Source organism: Anneissia japonica, unplaced genomic scaffold, assembly GCF_011630105.1.
Source record: "Anneissia japonica isolate Jap-2015-1 unplaced genomic scaffold, ASM1163010v1 scaffold288048_len465947_cov159, whole genome shotgun sequence".
Taxonomy (NCBI): domain Eukaryota; kingdom Metazoa; phylum Echinodermata; class Crinoidea; order Comatulida; family Comatulidae; genus Anneissia; species Anneissia japonica.
Window position 1 is genome coordinate 3,972 of NW_022710625.1, and position 21,631 is coordinate 25,602.

A 21,631-nucleotide genomic window follows, 5' to 3' on the forward strand; every position below is an offset into this window, starting at 1 on the left:
TCATACATAAAGTTGTTCCTAGTAAAACAGCTAAGCGAAATCCAGATATCTAGTATTTCCTCTCATCTTGTTAAATTAATTCGCAAAAGAAGAAAGATTGTATCTGGTAACCCTAACAAATAGACCTCAATTTTTGCATTCAAAGTCAACGCTAATAATTGTGAAGATCACATTGGCCTTCTTCCTGTCAAAGAAAATTGTACTTTGATTAGGGTTTGAAACTGACAAATAAACTCTAGTAAATCTCCTGGTCAGGAGGGAATAACTTCTACTATGCTTAAGTTAACCGCAATGCTGAAATTCTCTTGGTTATTCAATTTATTACTGTCCACTGGTATTATACCTTTGGACTGCAAGGGGCCGTGATTTTTATTCTTAAATCCGGTGGAATTGATGACATTACCAAAACCACCGTCCGAGCTCACTGTGTTCTATTGTGGGAAAATTAGAGGGGCCAGGTCACCTATTCATGCAGCTAATTTGTTTATTTGCACTATTGATGGGATTGTTTTATTTAATGTCAGCAGTTACAAATACCTAATATGCTTGATTGGGCTCCACATATTGCTGTTACCTACTAAGTTAAGAGCTTTCCGACTTTTGGGTTTCATCTTAGATTTGTCTGTTTTCGTAACCCCGATTATTATTGTTAAGTTATACAATGCTCTGTGCGCTTAATCCTTGAGTATGGCGTACCTGCCTGGCTTACATAATATGAGATTGGCGATGTTCAATCATTAGAGTCTGTCCAACGTAGGATGACAACATGTTGTATGGATCGTGATATCACATACCCTCGGACACTTAAATTTCTTAAATTTTGTTTATTAAGAAATAGACTTCTTTTTAATATTGTTTCTTTTTGCTGCTAAATGCTTAAACTTTAAATGCAATTAGTACACTGCCATTCCTCTTCCTTTTTTCTAATATTATTAACCTCCGTTACTATGACCACCTTAAAGTTATTCATCAATATAACCGTACTGATTGTCTTAAATACGATATGACAATTTCAACCAGTTTCCGAGTGTATGAGACTCGCTTCCTGCTGACCTCCGAGATGAACATACCACATCATACATATATACATACATCATACAACATACATACCTAAATTAAAATCCATGTGCAGTCGTAAGTGAGATCAGAGGGTGGTTTGTTGCAATTGCTTTTCTTTTTGATATGATTTCGATTTTGTTTCTGTTGTTTTTTTTTCTATGTTTTTATATTTATTTTAATATATATATACTATACTTTTCTATTCAATGTTTTAAATGTTACTGTTATACCCTTGTCTGAGGAAAAAACTGTCTACAGCAATTAAGTTTGCTTTTTGTTTATCCTGCCACCGACAAGGGTTGTTGTGTCCTTATGTATGTTTTTTTTTAATTGGCGAAATCGTGCGGGAAATATCCTCAAGATTGATTTGGCGATAAATCAAGTGAAATGAAATTAAACATAAACAACAATAGTTGCAAACAAGTAGACTTTCGTTACAGCAGTGACTTCTGTGCTCATTTCTTACTGGTGTATTGAAGCTAAACTTACGATAATTAGTTGCAGAACATGTCTGTACACGTCAACATACAATTAACGGTCAAACACTAGATGTCTCATTGGTTGAGGAACTTGTTTCTGCGCCTAATACCATCGAAGTTAGTGGATTTGCACCCTCGATTGGAGACGACATGCTGGGGATGTATTTTGAGAGCAAGAGATCAGGTGGAGGAGAAATAATGGAATCTAGAATGCATGAAGACAGAAGTAAATTCACTGTTACTTTCGCAGATGAAAAAGGTAGTCCTATAGTAAATAGTACGGTGGCCCACAAGTGTCACGGCAACAACTTTCGAAATAACACAGCACACTTTCGAAATTCACAGCAACAATTTTTGAAACAACACGGCACACTTTTATAACTCACGGAATATTTTTAGAATTCAATGCAGCAACTTTTGAAACTTTTGAGACATCATAATGTCAACTTTCAAATTTCATGGCAAGAACTTCTGAATTTTCAAAATCAAAACTTCCGCCGTGAAAACGCTCAAAGACTCCATTAAAGTTATCGTCTGTCAGCTGCAGCAGCAGCTGTTCAGAGCAAGTGAAGATTTAGAATTTTGTAAATCTTGAAACCTAGACCAATCCAACCATCGTCTTAGGGCAAGTATTTTTTCGTTATAGGAAAAAAAAAATAAAGATTCAAAAAATAACCACAAAGACGTTTGGTCTGATCCTCTAAACAAAACATTTACTGAATAGGTGAAACAAAGATAAGATAAATAAAGGACAATATAATACCTCAATATGTACAACAGCTACCTGGATTTAATTTTAGTATCCTATGTCGTGAATATAATTATACAAAATCATTGCTGAATATAAAATATTCACAAAATTGTTTTTCTATCTAATGTAAAAAAAACTTGCACATAGTGACTTCAGTTTTACACCTCTCTGGTATCTTCATCATAGTTGATAGTAATGCCGAATAATAATTTAGGTTTACCTTAACCTCTGAGTCGAAATACAGGAATCACTGTATTAAAATGCAATAATAATAAATGATACTGATATTATAATGTCGATTTGATGTGCTTAGAGCCAAGGCATCTAAGCGGTCCACGTTATTATATTATGACAGCCTAAATAAATATAATTACATTATAACAATAAATGTGGGAAGCCTGGGCGCTATGCTGCATGTTTCGCTAGTGGAAGGTGCTGTGTTGTAAACGTAATTAACTGTGTTGTTAGTCCTAGTGGTTTTTAAAAGTGTTCGGTGAATTTTGAAAGTGTGTCGTGAATTTTAAAAGTGTGTCGTGTGATTTTGAAAGTTGTCCCCGTATATTTTGAAAGTGTGCCAGGATATTTTGAAAGTTGTTGCCGTGACACTTATGGACCACCGCAAAATAAACATTTAATGTTCTCTCTTGTGTTCAAAGTTTATATAAACTGTTGGAGCAGTATAATAGTTCAGTTGCCTCTGATGGCAATCTCTGGGTATGGTAAAATCAGTGCGCCCAATAGACAGTACGTATGAGAAAAAATGGCGATCGAAAACACGAGTATGGCATTAGAATGAATACTGAGTGTCAATATCATAATTTTGGTTGCCATTTTGAAAATGGCTGCCAAAAAAATATGTTCCGCCCTTTTTCTGGAGATTCTCCCTCGCTCAATTTCTTATTTATACCCTAGTGACGCTAAATCAGCAGTGAAACCTTGGTCCAAGAAAAATGGTCACGGGGCCCCTGATTTTCACTATACTATGGTGCCAATATTTATAGAATCTATCAGCAGATTTCCTGGAAACTCAATAAAACTATCAATACCTAGGCACAAAATGTAGTCTAGAGCTAATATATTTCATTTGCCCACAATAAAACTTTAGGGGCATCATGTGGGCTAAGTGTCCTAACTTAGGTGTGAATTTTCCAAAAATCGAGGTATATACTTTTGTGATATTTTGGGTCAAATTCTCACTAGTCCGGACATCATCGATTTGCATATCATTGGAAAGAGAATCTTCTTTTCTATCTAACGGTACCAGAATTTCTTCAATACGTTGAGTTTCAAGAGAGATATCAGCAGTTGTCTGTCAGAAGGTGAGTTTTTTAGCCAAATCTCATGAAAATTTCAAATTGCTCTAACTCATCAGAAAATGCTGGCACGGAGTCAAAAATTTCACTGTGGGGTTATCTCATGCAGAACCCCAACATGCAAATTATTGGGCGATTTGAAGGGGGTCGGGCAAAAAAGTGTGTTGGATTCATATATTTCTGCTGGTGCAAATCTATGGCTGCTCCAATTTGGGTTTCAGCTGGAGCATACAGTACTGCTTTAAATAAACAAGAAATTTAAAGAAATAACATTATCAGAGGATTCTTTAATGATGTACTAAATATCATTATGGCTATTTTAGAAATGGCATGTACTGTACAACAGGAAGAGTACTGTATGTAAATTATGTTAATAATATTTTTATCTCTCAGTTGTGGATAGACTTTTGCATCGTGATCATGTATTGGATAAAACTTCCTTGAAAGTTCAGCGTCCACAAAAGACATGGCAATACAAACAGCACGTGGACAAATCAGTAGTGGAAGTACGTGGAGATACTTCTACAGAGTTATTACAAATGTATTTTGAAAATAAAAAATCTGGAGGTGATGGCAGAGAAGTCAAGGTTGTGTATCATAAAAACAAAAATGTATGGACTGCGAAGTTTGACAATCAAGAAAGTAAGTATTTAATGAAAGGTTTGAGTTGCTTTTAGGGTATGTAGTGCATTGTGAGTAAAAGCATAGTAAGATTATGTTGACTACTTCGACACGGTGTGTTGTCAGCGTGGACCCATGTGGACATTATTCCACATTGCTGTTCCATGCTATGTGATAGTTATAATCAACTCCAAAGATGGCGTGTCACGTTTATTCAATAACAAATAAAAAAAAAATCACGGATTTTGGTGTTGATATAAATGCTGTACAATGTGTAATTGGGTGTGTTACCCGTGCTCTGATAGAAACCCACCATAAAAATTCAATAAAAGTCACCCGCCAACCTGATAGTAACCAGTGGCATATTCGTTAGATCAATTAATTTTTCATTGTACACAATAATGCAAAAATTTACATTTTCGGGTTTATAACGGCTAACTGCTCAGGGATTGGATTTATCAAACTTACTTAACAAAAAAAAAATCAGCTTAATAATTCGTTTTAAATTCATAAATCCCAGGCTATGTATTTTAAGATACAGAAATGTGATATTGGTTCAGTTTGGTTTTTATCCTTTTGCAAGCTTATATAAAGTTTTGTTTAATAATACTACTAGCAGTATGGTGACGATGGTGACAATGATAATTGAAAACAATTTTTATAATATTAAAAAATGTAATAAAGGCGAGAAAGAAAGTTGTGATTTGTTAATCTTAATTATTATAGTATCTAAAGCTTAAAGTCAGACTCTGGAGGAAAAAAAATGTTGATATGTTTTAGAACTGATTTATCTAATACAGAAAAAAGTTGTTTGACGAAAAACTGGGGAACGGTGAACGATATACAGATTTTTAAATATTTAAAAACTGGGGTGGGGGAAGGGGCGTAACTGCCCATTTTGACACCTTTCCCCCCCCCCCAGTTTTTAAATATTCAAAAATCTGTATTTCATTCACCGTTGCTCAGTTTTTGATCAAACTACTTTTTTCTGTCTTAGAAAAATCAGTTCTACAACATATCAAAAAGGTTTTTTTCCTCTGGAGCCTGATTTTAAGGCCTAAGTTGTCCTGGGTATTAATAGGATGGTTGTCTAAAATCCCTGATAAAAGATCATGAGCAAATTGTTGGCGCTTCATTTTTACTATATAATGATCTAGAGGTACTATTTCCTCAAATTTCCATGGCGGTGCTGAGGTCGTTGTGAAATCACGGCTTTGAAATTCATACATCGAAGACAATGCTTTTAAGGTTTATTTTCTATGTACATAACACATATTAATAAATCACTATATATATAAGTACTTTTATTCAAAAATTATAGTTCAACAGAATTAATTTTACTGTACCGCTTCTGTTTCCTGTCTAAAAATGCCTGATAAAAGATCGAAAAATATGTTGGCGCTTCATTTTGACTATATATAATGGTGATGTGATGAAATTTGCTAAAAGTATAATTTATGGCCATGTAGATGTTACATAGTACAGTACTATTTTTTGAAATTTTCGAAACTCACCCAATGCCCCCTGCCCCTCCACCTTGCAAAACAGATATGCGCCCTTCCCTGGGTATGACATTACTCCATTGAGTCGGTACCTGACTCAAAATATGTCTAAGTGACTGCTGAGTGGAGGGTGCATGAATTTGTTCTCATGCCCATTTTTTGTGATTATGACTATTTTGGATAAAGAATGTTTTGAGGAGTGGCGGATTCCAGGCCCCCTAAATTTTGTTAAGGGGAAAAAGAAAATTATATTCAAGTGTAATTTCTGGCCATCTAGAGGTGCGCTTATCATAACTTTTTCTTACCTCAGCCCCAACCATGGTGGGGCTGAGGTGAGTCTGTGAAAGTCCCTCTGTGGGTTACCTCTCATTCGAATACCTGAATCTGCCGCTGTTGAGTTATCATTATAATTATTTTCCAGGCTTACTTTCTTTTTCTTTTCTTTCATTCTTTATTTGTTAATAAATATTTGTTAATATTATTTGTGATGCATCTACTGAAAATTTTCACTTTATCTTCTCAAAAAAGTCCTAAAACTTACATAGTGCGCTACCTCCCGGGGTTTGCCCCTAGACCCCACCGGGGTCCTTAATGACCCCCCAGTTGTAGGGAGTCGACATCCCTACACCTTCTCGGTACTACGTACTTCCCCCTTTCAAAATCCTGGCTACGTCCCTGACTATGAATATCAAGAAAAATCGGAGAAATACAAGTGGCGAGGCCAGTAAATGCACAAAATTTGTGCATACTGGCCTCGCCACTTGTATTTTGTGGCAAAATGGCTAAGTTGTAGCAAAAATTGAAATTCAAGTTATTGGTATTTTCAGATACCTGAGTATGTGATCTTTAAAATGAGGGGTCATTCATTAAAATTGGACATTTTAAGCCTAAGTTGTTGGAAAGTGAACGTACAGTACTCTTAGAATCAAGATAAACATGATTTTAAGTTGCCTTTCAAAATTATTTGTGCCTACATTGTTTAATAATCAAATCAAATCAAATCAACATTTATTTCTTTCACAATATAACAATAAAAAAAAATATATAATTTTTAACAAATATCTAAGGTATTATATGTATATACACTATTTTAGTAAATATAATTTAAATTGAAAGAGGCATGGAATGGACTATCAAAATAACGTTAAATAAACAACTTGTTGACCACTTCCAGAACTAATACTTTGGTATATGATTAATAAGACATTAAACTGTTGATCTATAGTGAAAAACAAATTTGGATTTTTAGGCAATTTTTTGAGCTCCCATATTTTATAGCTCATTTACTCAATACTGGCCTGTGTGACAACTTAACCGTTTTGCCACGACATGCCTCAAATCTTGGTTACATGGCCCGTAGGAAGAAAGACCCTTGCCCATCCTACAATATAAAACAGTTAACCATCTTAAAATAAATTCATGGACCTTTTGGATTGGATAACATGACATTTGTTTTAATATATTGTAACTTTTAATGTAAACTGAACTCTAAAACGGTCTCTACGATTATGTTTCTATTAGACTTTCTTTTGAAAAGGATGGGGTTTTAAAAAAAAAAATAAAAATGTATTTCATAATTTCATAATAAAATACATAATTTACACTCCTTATCTATAACTGCTTTGCATGTTAAGTTGTACCTTTATTTTGATTGTCACACATCATGCACCTATATTTTTGTTTCTTAAATTTCAGTTGACTGATGTTTCTATTTTTTATTATACTGTATATTATTTGATGTGTAAACAATAGTCGTCTTAATAATTGTGTACTTCACTGTTTCTTTGTAGATGTGTTCATTACTGACCATGTCGGAGTAATAAATCGGCTATGTATGATAATGGTAATTATTTAATAGAAAACAGGTTTGCGAAGAATAATATATTTGTATTTGCTTGGCTTCCATTAGTTGCTGACCGAGTTCTTAAAAAAACTCATCAACTGAACGGCAAAGATATCAAGGTTTCAAGACCGCAGCCAAAGCGATTTTTTCCAGGTAAACGCAATATAGCTGATAGAGGTAACAAACAAGAGGAAGAAGAAATAATTGCATTGGAGGTGGAAAATGTGAATCCATCGATATCCGAAGAATTTTTGAGGTTCTACTTTGAAGATAATAAAAAGTCTGGTGGAGGACCAATTGTTTCAATGCAGAAGAACCAAAAAATTATTGGTAACTGGACCATACAATTTGAAGGATCTGGAGGTATTTTGAACTTACAGTTCTAATTTAAATATCAAAATTCTTTCTTATTCTGCATAAATGTGAGCGAATGAGTATTTATGTAGCACTTTCTGTTTATTTATTTATTCTTTATTCAAGGTTTATTCAAAACATATTGCGGTCAAAGCAAAAGCTGAATTAATACAATATTTACAGAAAACACCAAAAAAAAAAAAAAAAAAAAAAAAAAAAAAAAAAAAAAAAATAAAACCAGCACATATAAAAAAAATGCATTACCAAAAAATTTCATTTTACAACAAATTAAAGCTACTTATTTTTGTCATTAAACAATTTAACCATGAATGGAATTGGACTATGACTATGACGTTTAGTACGGACTTTAGGCATGGAAAGTGAGTCGGCATTTCTGAGGGAGAAACCACTTTCTTCAGATCTTAATTTTGGTAACCAGTCACGGAATTCATTAGACTTCATTAGGGAAATAGTAAAACTGTAACAAATATTGTCCCGTCTCTTATTTAGCTCCTCGATAATACACTCAACAACAGCTGAATTATAGGATGAGTATTTAATCCCTAATATTATCCTACAGGCTCTTTTCTGGATGCGTTCTAGAGCAAGATGCTGCATTTGTGTAAGGCCTGGATGCCATACCGGCACTGCATATTCGAGCAAGGGTCGAACAAATCCAGTATAAATAGTAATTAATTCTTGAACAGATAAACCAAACCATCTTAAAGTACTAATTAGAAATAAACGACCACTTGCACGCTCAAGAATATCACCAATGTGGGCGTCCCATTTTAGATCACTGGTAATTTTTACACCATGTATTTTGAGCATGTTTACACGTAGAAGCTCTCGTCCACATTTTTTCAGTGGTAGAGACGGAGATGGGGTTTTCACAAAGGTAATATCCATATGCATGCATTTGGTTGGGTTGAGGGTCATGTGGTTGACCTCAGCCCATTTGCAAAAATCGTCCAACTCAATCTGCATGCTACTACATTGATTATTGAATGTATTTTCAACTATCATAAGGTCATCAACATATTTTAATTTTATTACCAGAATCAATTCTAGCTGCATCATTAACTAGACACAAAACAATTACTGGGCCACTAAGGGTTCCTTGTGGGACACCCCCAAAAATGTTTTTCCAATTCGACAGAGTGTTTCGATATCTAACACACTGTAGACGGTTGGATAAAAAACTACACATCCATGGAATTAATGCAGGTTTAGCACCCATATCTAATAACTTAAGGAATAGCGATATTGTGGTCTACTCGGTCGAAAGCTTTACAAAAGTCCGTAACAATTAGTCGTGAAAGGCTTTTCTGCAAATCGGCATGTTTGATAACGTTGTTTACTAGCTTAATCAAATAATGGCAGGAAGATCTACCTTTTCTGTTCCAAATTGGCTGTTGTCGATTTATGGGTTTATATTATCTTTAATTAACCAGTCATTAATAAAGGCTTCGGGCACTTTAGAAAAGTGGTCGGTAAGAGATACTGACCGCAATTGATTCCAGAAGGGGGATTAGATTTTGGCAGAGGGACAACGATTGCACGTTTCCACTGGGGTGGAACAATTCCTTCTTTAAATGACGTGTTCAAAATATCCGTTAAAGGTTTGCTCAATTCATAAGAAAACTCACGTATGACCCTTGCCGGCAAACCGTCTGGACCACTTGCCTTTTTTCGACCGATTTTTGATAATTTAGAGTAAACTTCCCAAGGGAAAACCTCTGGCAACACTTTGGCGGCTGGCAAAAATGTAGGTAAATTGGAAATGTTCAAAGGGGCGATGTCTTTGCCAACTGAGATAAAGTGATTATTAATAGTGTTCGCCACATCCTTAAAGTTGGTTTGGTCAACATCGGGTGGGGGAATTATACAAGTAAGAGGTTCCTTAGCCGTCGTCATCACTCTAATTTGGCGGTACCATTCGGCGGGATTAGATTTCTTGTGTCTCTCAACTCTATTTTTGTAATACTCGTACTTGTCATTCCTTATTGAACGCTGAACTTTGTTTCGATAAAACTTCCATAAAGGTGGTTTTGACGGCTGAAAAACTTGTTGTTGTCGGCGAATTAAATCTTTAGTTTTGGCAGATATCCATGGTTTATCTGTAATGTGTTGCTTAATCTTAATTTTAGGGAAGTACAGGTTCATACGTTCATTGAGAATTCTATAAAATAAGTTAGCCTTTTCCACTGTATTAGATGCTTTGAAAACGTCAGACCAGTCATGAGCAATTCTGTGTCGAATTGTTATATTAAGTGGGCATTGTTCTCGGTTCCTGAGAATATTCCTAGCTAGGTATAAATATTGAGCATAATAAATTAAAATTGGAGTGGTTCAGAAGTTACTCAACATCAGAAAACAATTTGTTTCATTGGGTAATGAGCCGTCTGGACTCCAGGATCCATAATTGGATTTTTACTTTTTGCGCCGCACCTTTAGGCTGCTACGATCAAGAGGAAAGGGTCATTAAAAAACTGTAGGTAGCTTTTACTATGAAGGAATGGGAATTCCGAACTAATCAATGCGCAATCGTAGTTACCAAAGAACGTGAAATATGTATAAAAACACAGTGAGCATGCGCTTGGAAATGCTAGACAACCAGTGAGCATGTGCACTGAGTAAGTGACGTTGTCGAGCCATGTCGAGAATGCGCAGTTACCAAAAAGACGTCTCAGGAACCAAACACCTTCTGCGAAGAGGGTATGAAATAGAAATGGGAAAACTTTTTTATTCAACAATTAAACATGCACAACTAAAGCTGCGATCATGTATGGCTATGAAATTTGAAAATAATAAAAATTCCGGTCAGGCCTACAGTGCGTCGTAATATAATCGGCAGGGAGAATTGTAAATAAATTATCGCAAACACCAATTTATTTGGCTCTATCGCCATACGTACGTATACATTGACAATCCGATAAACTAGAGGGCACTCGGATAGTGCATATCTTCGCCAACATCATAATTCTACTCAGTATAAATTTCCCTCATATATTGTCCCTATAAAAAAAATAATGAAAAAAAACCCCCAACATGTAGACTCCTTTGGATTTGAACCCGGGGCTGGGAGTGTGGAAAACACTCTTCTAACTACTACACCAAACTGTTTTCACATAAAAAAAAAAGACATAAATGTTATGTTGAATTGAATTGAATTGAATATCACTTTGAAATTAAAGGTCATATGTTTGTTTAAACTTTACCCGCAAGCCCACACACACATCAATACGGCAGATTGTTGATTGTAACCTTGACCTTTAACCCTTACCCTTCAACATTCAAATACTTTGAAATCTTTGGTCATGGAACATTGTGACCAAGTTTGACAAGTTTGTGATTAAAACTGAGCTGTAGACAAATATACTAGTAAATTAAAAAATAATATTCTTTGATTGTGACCTTGACCCTGACCCTTCAAAATTTAATCAGCTCTAGATCTTAGGTAAAGGAACATTGCGGCCAAGTTTGATGAATTTCTGATAAAAACTATGGGCTGTAGGCTGTTCACAACAAATATGCCGACAGACAAATAAATAAATAACCAGGGGCAAAAACATAACCTGCCAAGTTCGTTTAAAGCTGAAGCCAGTTTAAAGCTGAAGCATAAAATCGGCTATGATGGAATGTATTCATAACTCGTCCAACCCAGCAAGCAGAATAATAAGAATAATAAAATGTATATTTTAAAATGGAATACAAATAGATAATATAAAATGTTAAAAAATAATAATATCATTAATAATAATAATAATAATAATAATAATAATAATAATAATAATAATAACAAAAATTATGGTAAGAACACAAGCTAAAAAAAGTCTATATGGGAGGGCTAGGCCTATATCAAATTATATATCACAATTTCTAGTGTCTAATATAGAGTACTGAGTAGGTTTTTTTTAATAATTATTTTAATCCTGCGACCGCAATGTAAATAACTTCGTGGCTATTGTTACACCAGTCGTAAACCAATTCTACCTGTAGGCTATTATTTTTATGTATATGTGTCATATCATAAAGAAATGCATTGAAAATTATATAGGTCATTCTCAAGAATACGTTAATTTATTAAGTATGGAAATACAACCCAGTCATAATTTAAAGATGTTGCGGCACATTATTGTAGGTAATGTTTCTTGTTATTCTCTTTATTAATAATTTTTGTAACTCTGTGGCTACTTCCGTTTTTTTCTGTTTGCCGATGACTCAAATTTATTTTTTCCCATTGCAACCCTGCAACCCTACTTAATATAAGGAACAACAAACTCAATAAGGTCCAAAAGTTTAACTCTGAATTTGGTAAAACTCCCTATATGTTATTTTAGTAAATCTCTTAATTCCTTATATAAAAAAAGTTAGTTTAAGCATATACCTCCATGATTTAATCACATTCAGATGACACGAACACTCATGCAGAATAATAGTACGTTTTCCTTACTGTATCAAAGTCGTCCTCTGTCAATACTCATTATTGTAATTTTATTTTCTTTTTCTTTCACAAGTGTAGTTAGGTTCACATGCGTACCTATAATTTACAAGCTGCGGCTTACGATAGGTGTCTCAATTTGATATTTTGTACAAGACAAATCAAGTGAAATAACTGATTGATTGAATTCTACTAGTCACTATTACTGTACCTATATAAATTATAATACTGCTTGTCGACAGAGAAAAACACAGTAAAGCACATTTCCAAGGACACAAACAAATTGTAATTAGTGTGCATTGGAACCCCTAACTGCACCAATCGATCTGAACGACAATTCAAATATAGTATTAAATCAGTTATTATATCTATCAATTTGATCACGTAAAGTTTTACTTTTTTGGTATTTCAGTCGCTCAGGATGTTGCTAAGCGGAAACAACATGAGCTAAGCGGATCGATATTGAATGTTAAACTGGGAAAGAAGCGTGCCAGGAGACCGCTCGTTAATCGTTTTCTGTTGATAAGTGATCTTCCAAAAAAATTAAACCCAGAAATATTTAACCTTTACCTTGAAAAAGTGACAAGAAAGTACAAACCTAATATAAAATTTGGAAAGGATCCCTCCAAGGCCATGGTGGAGTACAAAGACCCAATAGAAGGTAAAATTACATTCCTCTTAACGCATGTTATTAATTCTGTTATTAATGTATTTTGTAAACTGCATTTGGTACCGTATGTTTATTGATTTTGTTTATTTTATATTAAAAGATATTGATGATGTGATCGCCAGAATTGAGGAACAACAACTTCAGTATACGAAAATCAACGCAAAGAAAGTGTTTGAAGTTGACACAATCATTGTGAAAAACTTTGACATGAATTACACAGAGGAAATGTTCAGGCTATATTTTGAAAATCATGGCAGAAGTGGTGGAGGCAAAATATATGATATGCAATTAGACGATAAACGGTCGGAAGTAACTATACAGTTTGAAAACTACGCAGGTATGTTGTTAATTTGGCAGAATTTATTACATATGCCTACCTACAAACAAATTAGGAAATAACATTCATATTAATAAGATGCAAACTTATTGAATGTTTTTGCTAAACTGTGAACCTCTTTTTTCATGATATAGTGGTGAAATCAGTCTTAAAACAGAAGCAGCATCAACTTCAGAAGAAAGATCTGGAAGTGTGCCTATACTATGATGAAATTGGTGAATTTGTATCAGATGGTTGTCAATGGAAACCAGATCCAGTCTCTATTCCTGTCGATCCTTACCTTTCTACATTTGCTCTTACGACACCGAATTTCAATGACAATATGTCTAATGCTGGAATAGAAATAGAACATAACCCTGATGATCCCTACATTTTGAAATTGCATGCTTCTGAAGGCTTGGACCTAAATAGCATCTCTGTTTGGGAAGATTATGCAGCAAGTAATTTCAAACGATTCTTTAGTGAACAATTTCACATAAAAACCTTGGACATTGGAGATGAATGCTTTGAAGATTTTCAGAAATACTTGAATGAGAATGAGAAGAATACTAAAGATGTAAAACTACTACCAAATGATTCGTCGCCGTCTCTGATGATTTTAGGGTTTAAAGATGCTGTCAAGTCGGTTTGGGACAGGCTCTCACAAGAACTTAAGAAAATGAAAGATGAAATCGAGAGAAAAAAGAAAACAATAACGGAAAGAAAACAATACAAACCAATAAAAATTAAGCAAATTCATTTGCTTAGGTTTGAGGAGGTTGCATTGAGTAACTATGGCGTTACAATGACAGTTGATGAACACAGCAATATGGTATCATTTGAAGGACTTCGTGAAGACGTAAACAGTGCCATCCTTGGTCTTTACAAAGAACTCGAGAACTTTGCAGAAATTTCATTTCCTCTTAGTGCTGAAATTTGCCAATTTCTGACGGACTGTTACGATAAGATCATAAGTGTACATGCGGATAATAATCTTTATATCACATACGAAATTGATGGAAACCGAGTAAAAATATATTCCACTTCCAATGATGATGCCATGACTGCAAAATCCAGCATTGTGGGAATGATCAAACATCATGAGTATCTTCTTCCAAGTGATAAACTGAAAGTAATGAACTCGGTTGAAGGAAAACAACTGCTAGTTGATTCAAATTCCCCAAATATCGTAACAGTTCAGGTAGTTGCTCATAAAGAAGCTGCATCTTGCATTATGATCACTGGATTTGACATGGCTGTCAGAAAAGTCATCAAAAATGTTGACGAATTTCTAAGTACCAACCAAATTATGGAGAAACGGAAAGTCTTAGAAAGAGGGATGGTTCGGTTGCTTGAAAAACACCATTCAAAAGCGCTAGATGCTATTGAATCAACATTGAAGAAGTACTTTGTACAATTAAAGCCTAGCGAAAAGAACAACTGCATTGTCATTAGAGGTAATCGGAGTGGTATCGATGCTGCTACGGAGAAAATAGTTGGCCTAGAAAGCGATGTGGTGATAGGTAAACATCTGATATCACAACCTGGAATGGCTACTTTCTTCAAAGACGATAAAGGCAGAAAATCTCTAGAATCTGTGGAAAACGACTGCAAATGCATTATCGAGTTTGATGGTGGTTATTGCAACACCACTAAAGAAAAGCAAATATTATTACGACACAGATTAAAAAGTGGTATTGAGTTAATAGTATGTAAAGAAGATATGACTAAAATGAATGTGGATGTCATTGTCAATGCTGCAAATGACAGACTTCAGCACGTCGGGGGTTTAGCTAAAGCTATTGTTGATGCAGGTAAATATGATGCTTTTTGATATAATTTGAGTAGACATACATTATTTTATATAATAACATAGTTTATCTAAATATTTACAAATCAATCTACAAATATAATACGATTTTTTAATCACAATAATAAAGTTGGCATGCAAGATGATAATTTTTTTCATTATTACATGTTTATGTTTATATACTAATTTTATTAAAATGCTTTTATTTTAGCTTCTCTTGTTAGTTATTCTAGGATTGTTAACATGCTTTACTAGCCTTTATGTAGCAGTTTCTGATATACAGCTACCCACAATTATTTTGCATGTTGGTCAGCCGTTACATTACATCACCTTACTGTCAATTCCTCTGATTTTTCTTACCACTAAAAAAAATCCACTCCCTAAGCCTTATAAAAAGACTAGGTTTATAAGCATCGACCATCCTGTAATTGACGAGTTTTTTGCTGTTGAATGCGAGTGGAATAAAATAACAAAACACACAAAAAAAAGAACAAACAAGCTCAGTGCTTGTGTTTTTAAATGAAAGCAAATTTTTATTGTTCAAATATCGATGTCAAATGCTAATTTTATTTACATAATAGACGATTAGTTTAGTTTAGTGGAGTTTCAAATCTTAAGGGCTTGCTTTCTTTTCTCAGGATCGTTGTTAAAATTCTTGTGGTAGCAGGTCTTTTTTTCACAATTAAAAGCAACTCCACATCCATATTATTTTTTTTAAATCGTCCATCCAGCAATTCGGTAATTTCGTGAAGTAGTTAAAACTGAATGGTAAAAAATTAAAATACATCAAATTTGTATGTGTGCTTTGTTGTTCTTACAACGTTGTGTGAACGTTATTTAGTGACATTCCTAGTCAGAACGTTTTCTGGGAAGTTATACCATCGTGAAATAAAAATATATAAAGAATTCACTAACCATTTGAGAAAAAAATGTAATTTAATAAAATTAATTAATATTTAGAATTATAAAGGAAAATATAGTCATAACATTAATTGTAAAGTTTTCCTCTGGTAAAATATCAGAATTTAATTCACTTTTCATTAAAATAAAATATTGGTACGTATTTTGTTATTTGGTGAAATGTTTTTGAATTTTCCTAATTAATGCTAATTTTGAATAAAATATTAAAAATATGATAATATGGATGTACGTCCTTCCAGAAAAATGACATTGTTTGTCTCCTCTTCTAGCCAGGTACACACAATTTACACACTCTGTTAGTAAAACCATGTGACAGACGTACTTTTTTTCTGTACGTCCGTCACGGTATATAGTGTGTTATAACCTACAGTATGAATTATGATGAAAATATGACAACTGACAAATGTGTCATGATGTGCTGTGGTTAAAATACTTGTTATGCACAACAAATAATAGAACATGAACAATTCTGGGTATGGGCCGATTACTTGGTCGAAACATCAATTTTAAGCCTACTTTTGTTCGCCCTGAAGCGCATTCTGTTTTCAGCACTTACAAAGCAGTGTGTAATAGGCACACATTGTCATAACAGACTACTGAAAATAATCATAAATGATTTTAAACTAAATTTGAAGCAAAATTTTCATTAAAAGGCAGACTTACACAATTACGTAATAATATCCTGTAACACAAATATTACAGAACATTCTTATTATTATTATTATTTTTAATATTCAAATTACAGGACATTTTGTAACTGTGTAAATCACAATATGACAAATAAGACACCTTAGGCCCTATTTAGCTTGAATAAATGTTCAGTCAACTTGAGTACTACAATGACTGATGATTTATCTTGATCTTTTGTATTGCAATACTCTACATATAATACACCGTATTTTACAATAATAATGTTCACTTCCAGAAACTTTACAATATGTAATTGTCCATCGCAGAATTATCTATACAACTGTAATAGTATTACTACCAAGAAGGTGAGACCAGAAGCTGGAACGTGGCTTATAAAACTGAATCTAGTACAGTATACAATATCAATTAGTCATTCTAGTTTATATTTAACCGTCTGCATTTAAACAAAGTAAAACCTCTAATAGTAATAATAAATATTTTTACTGGTTACAAATTTGTATTCAAATCTTTATAATCTGTTTTCTTCAGACTTACTTTTTTACAATCAACTTATTATCCAACATGTCTCACACATCTCTGAGATTTTTAAAACAGTATAGTGACGAAGGAAAAGCCACTTTCTCTGATTACGTCCGTCACGCGAGTTAGAAGTAAAAATTAGTGGCCTGATAGTACTAAGTAGTTAATGTAATGCACACAAACAAATACCTTTAAAGCTTCATTATGAAAATATAGATTCGCAAAGTGTCTGAAATCTACGTCCGAATTTATGGAATTACCCAATTGGCGAGTTAGCCCTACTTGTTGCAAAATAAATTTAAAAAAATATAATAGAATAAATTAAAATAACCGATTTATGTTCTTCAATAGGATATTGAACCAAATTACTAAAATAGTTCCTCTAATTACGATACTATAAAATTTTATTTAGATCCATTGGTAAGTTTTTGAGATATTTAGGTTTGAGGACGTTAGCAGTTTAATGACACTTAAATTCACACCTTAAATTACACTTAAATTTGGTCGTCACCAACATTTTATAATTTCTTTCATGTAACTTGATTAAACTTTCTTGAAAGTTTCATCCAGATCAGTAGATCAGGTTTTGGTATATCTGGCCCGAAACATTTCTCTTTGAATGGTCCTCATATCCACAAACGATTGTCACCAACATTTTATCATTTCTTTATTGGACAATGACAAGCTATTCTGGAAATTTTGAGGTACTGTACTTAAATTTTAGACGTTAGCACTTTTAAATGACTCTCAAATGTACACCCTATTTCAGCATTTTATTATTTGCGCATTTGTAGAATACTTTTTTCATATTTTATTACTATTCACAATTATTTTTTTTGTATAAAATTGAGACAGCAGATTGTACAATATACGACCAAATATTTAAAACACTGTAAACTCTGCACCTTACATCTCCAATCCATTCGCCAAACGAGGCCTAGCATCAAAGGTTTCAGTTAGCAAGCCCATCAATTGGGTTGCACGCCGTCCGGACTGCTTCCAGTCCGCCTGCCAGAAGTTGACTCGTGGTCCGAGTCGGTTCACTGTCGATCCGGTCGAGTCAGCCTGGCCTAGCCAAATGACTCGGTCGAACGATCCGCCCGAGTTGACTCTGTCAGTTGCGACTGAAAAATGTATAAATAACGTTATAATATAATCTGAATCTTACTTCTATTAACCAAGAGGCGATGTCTGAAAATGCAAATATAGCAAACGGATAAATTACAGTAGCACTTCTTATTTGGAATTTTGACTACGTTGCTTACAAATGCGAATCATAAGTGTGGACAATTTAATGTAATTATAATGTAACATTTTCTAACATACCATATTTCTTCTACTTAGGAGGTAAAGAAATACAGAAAGAAAGTGATAAAATAATGACAGCTCGTGGTAATAGGAAACTTATTACAGGAGAGGTTATTGTAACAGATGCTGGTAATCTCCCATGCAAAAAAATTATCCATGCTGTCGGTCCAAGGTACACTGACCAGACAAAAGCGAAGTCGAAGCGTTTACTGATGAGTGCAGTGATGAGTGTATATGAAGAAGCAGAAAAACGTGGACTAACCTCAATTGGAATGCCTGCTATTAGTGCTGGGATCTATGGTTATCCTCTTAAATCATGTACTCAGACAATTCTCGGGGCAACAAAGGAGTACTTTGATGAAAATCCTCGATCAAAAATCGAGAAAGTGTATTTTCTAAGTGTTGACATAAAGGTTTGCCAGGAATTAAAAGCGAGCATGGAAATGGTTTTCCAAATCGTTCAGAAGGACGAATATGTCGTAATGCTTGATGATGATGATGGTGATAATGGTGAATATGATAATTCCGATGATGACTCCAAAGACCTCATAGAAGCTGGTGCTGTGCAAGCTACCAGTAAAACAGGATTAAAAATAAAGAGTGACGTTGTAACTACAAGAGAGGGATTGGATATACGGCTGATCAAGGGCAAAATTGAAGAATCAAAGGTATGGAATGTCTTGTTTACAAATTCCCCAAAATTGAGAAAAGCATAGATCAATCGGCTAAACTGGTACTGACCTTTTTTGTGCGCTGAACTGTGGAGACCTATTGTTAATCTTCGGTACCCGGTTCTCATGAAATCCCCTGTGTCTAAAATGTGAATACTGTCGTTGTGGTGTAAACAAAACTCTTTAAAACTGAATGGACAAAACACAAAAGAACTTATAATTGACTATAGATAAGGCGAACATAATGTTGTATCCCTTGTTGTTGACAATGTTGAGATTGAGACTGTTAAGCCGGCTACTCACTGCGTGCGACGGTAACGCGACGAAGAACGCACGTGAAGACGCGGACCCAACGAATCGTCTTTTTAATGAGGTTCAGATTGCCAATGACAATCAGCAGACGGCGTTTTGTCGTCTGTAGCTCGCCGGAAGCAAATGTGGATTCGTCGTGCGACGGTCGTACGACGCAGTGAGTGTACGGCTTTACTCACCACAAATACCTAGGTTTAGAGATTGATAATAAGTTAAACTGTTAAGAAGGGTATGAAGCGCCTCAATTTCTTAAGGAAATAGTGGTCATTCAATGTTGATGCATGTATAATGAGCCATTTTCATTCTTTTGTTATTGAAAACCCTCTTTTGTTTTAACCCTCTCTTTTAATTTAAGAAAAAAACAATTATAACAGAATACAACGTATCATAAATCAGGCTGGAAAAATAGACAACTAGATGATATCTGTGAGATTAAAATTATTGATAAAGTAAAGAGTATCTGAACAGAAATTTCCCACCCAATAAACGCATTTTTTACTTGTCTACCTACGGGTAAAATGTTGAAATCACAAACCTGTACAGTAGAACAATTAGGTATCTCAATTCATTCGTACCACTGTCCAGTAGAATTCTTAATCAAAATATCAAGTAAGTTTAGGGCCTCATTATAATTATATTGCTGTTTTGTATTAATCATGCACATAGAGACTCTCGTATTTTGCGCAATATAAATGAATAACCTTTAAACTTTAACCTTAACTTTGTTTTGCGATTTGGTGTACCAACTTATTTTCCCAAAAGGACACAAATAAAGAATCTTGAATTCCATTTACTGTCCTAGTGTTTAAATAGATGGGCTGAAATAGAAATATAAACGAAGTCGGGTACTTACTGTGCCCGACGGTCGTCGGGCGACGCGATTCTATGAAGAACGCAACGCGACGAAGCATGCGCAACCAATCATTTTTAATGACGATCAGTTCAGACGAACACTGAAAATCGGTAGACGGCGTTACATGGTCTAGCGCTCACTGGGACCGGAGTTTGATTCGTCGTGCAACGGTCATACGACTGTTGTACGACGCAGTGAGTGCCCGGCTTTACGCTTACAGGGATCAGTTAAATTCGTTGCACAACGGTTGTACGACCGTCGTACGAACCACGGTGAGTGCCCAGCTTTAGAGAACGCAGTTCAATCTTTCAGAACAAGGTCTAGTAAACTTGAAAGCTCCGATGAGGACAGTATAATAGAGGCAGTAGATTATATTGGCCCTAACGGCCGCCCATAGAAAGTGAGGTTCAGTCGAGTGTTTCTAGAGCTTCTCATCGGAGCTAATAATAATAATAAAAATAATTTGAGCTAATAATCATAATAAAAAATTATTCATCGGAGCTAAAAATAAAATGTCTTAAAATTTGGGGTGGGGGGAAATAAAATTAAAATTAAATACCAAGACGCGATTGGAACTCACGACCTTTGGTTTCTCAGAACACTGTGTTAACCGATCGCGCCATCTAGTCGTAATGGCAGTATTAATTTCAAATCACATTTTTATTCAATAAAATTTTAGAAACATATAAAAATATAAATATACAGTAAAAAAAAAGGATTGAATAAAAGGAAGAATAAATAAATGAATAAAACTCTCTAGGTTACATCCTTAAAATAAGATGACAATGGGGTAAAAACACACACAAAAAAAAAACAGGACAACAAGAAAAACAAGAGTTTCGAGAGCATTGCACAATTCATGACGGCCAAATGAAGTGAAAGACTAGGAGAAAATTACGAATAACTAAGTTGTAAGAAAGGGAGGATTGGTCCACGAGGGTTCATCTTTTGCATGGAATATGGAAAAGGAGGATATTATTGCTAATTTTGAAAGGTTATCACGAAACACTTTGAATGGTACTGGCTTGCCACAAAGGGCGTGAACAGATTTAAAACGATGAAGATTTGTAGAAGAAATGAACCCCCGGGAACCAAACTCAAAAACGATCAATTCGACATCATAGCCAGCGTCTGAGAGGTCCGTAACTAGAGGGGAATACTTGTTCAACTTTCTTTTATGAGCATACAGTCCATTCTGAAACCCTGTTTTGTTTTGTAGGTGTATGGGCCACCC

The 21,631-nt window shown here is 34.5% G+C and overlaps 1 protein-coding gene across 2 annotated transcripts in view; it reads left to right on the plus strand.

Moving 5' to 3' along the window:
- The first annotated feature begins 1,561 nt into the window (after nt 1-1,561).
- Nucleotides 1,562-21,631, plus strand: part of LOC117107073 (protein mono-ADP-ribosyltransferase PARP14-like) — a 40,451-nt gene continuing 20,381 nt past the window's right edge. For both annotated transcript variants that reach the window (XM_033248599.1, XM_033248600.1), the window contains exons 1-7: nt 1,562-1,797; nt 3,996-4,244; nt 7,635-7,931; nt 12,779-13,027; nt 13,137-13,373; nt 13,508-15,166; nt 18,598-19,229. In XM_033248599.1, coding sequence (XP_033104490.1) covers nt 1,689-1,797; nt 3,996-4,244; nt 7,635-7,931; nt 12,779-13,027; nt 13,137-13,373; nt 13,508-15,166; nt 18,598-19,229 — 3,432 coding nt within the window. In that variant the 5' untranslated portion in view covers nt 1,562-1,688. The remainder of the gene's footprint in view (nt 1,798-3,995; nt 4,245-7,634; nt 7,932-12,778; nt 13,028-13,136; nt 13,374-13,507; nt 15,167-18,597; nt 19,230-21,631) is intronic.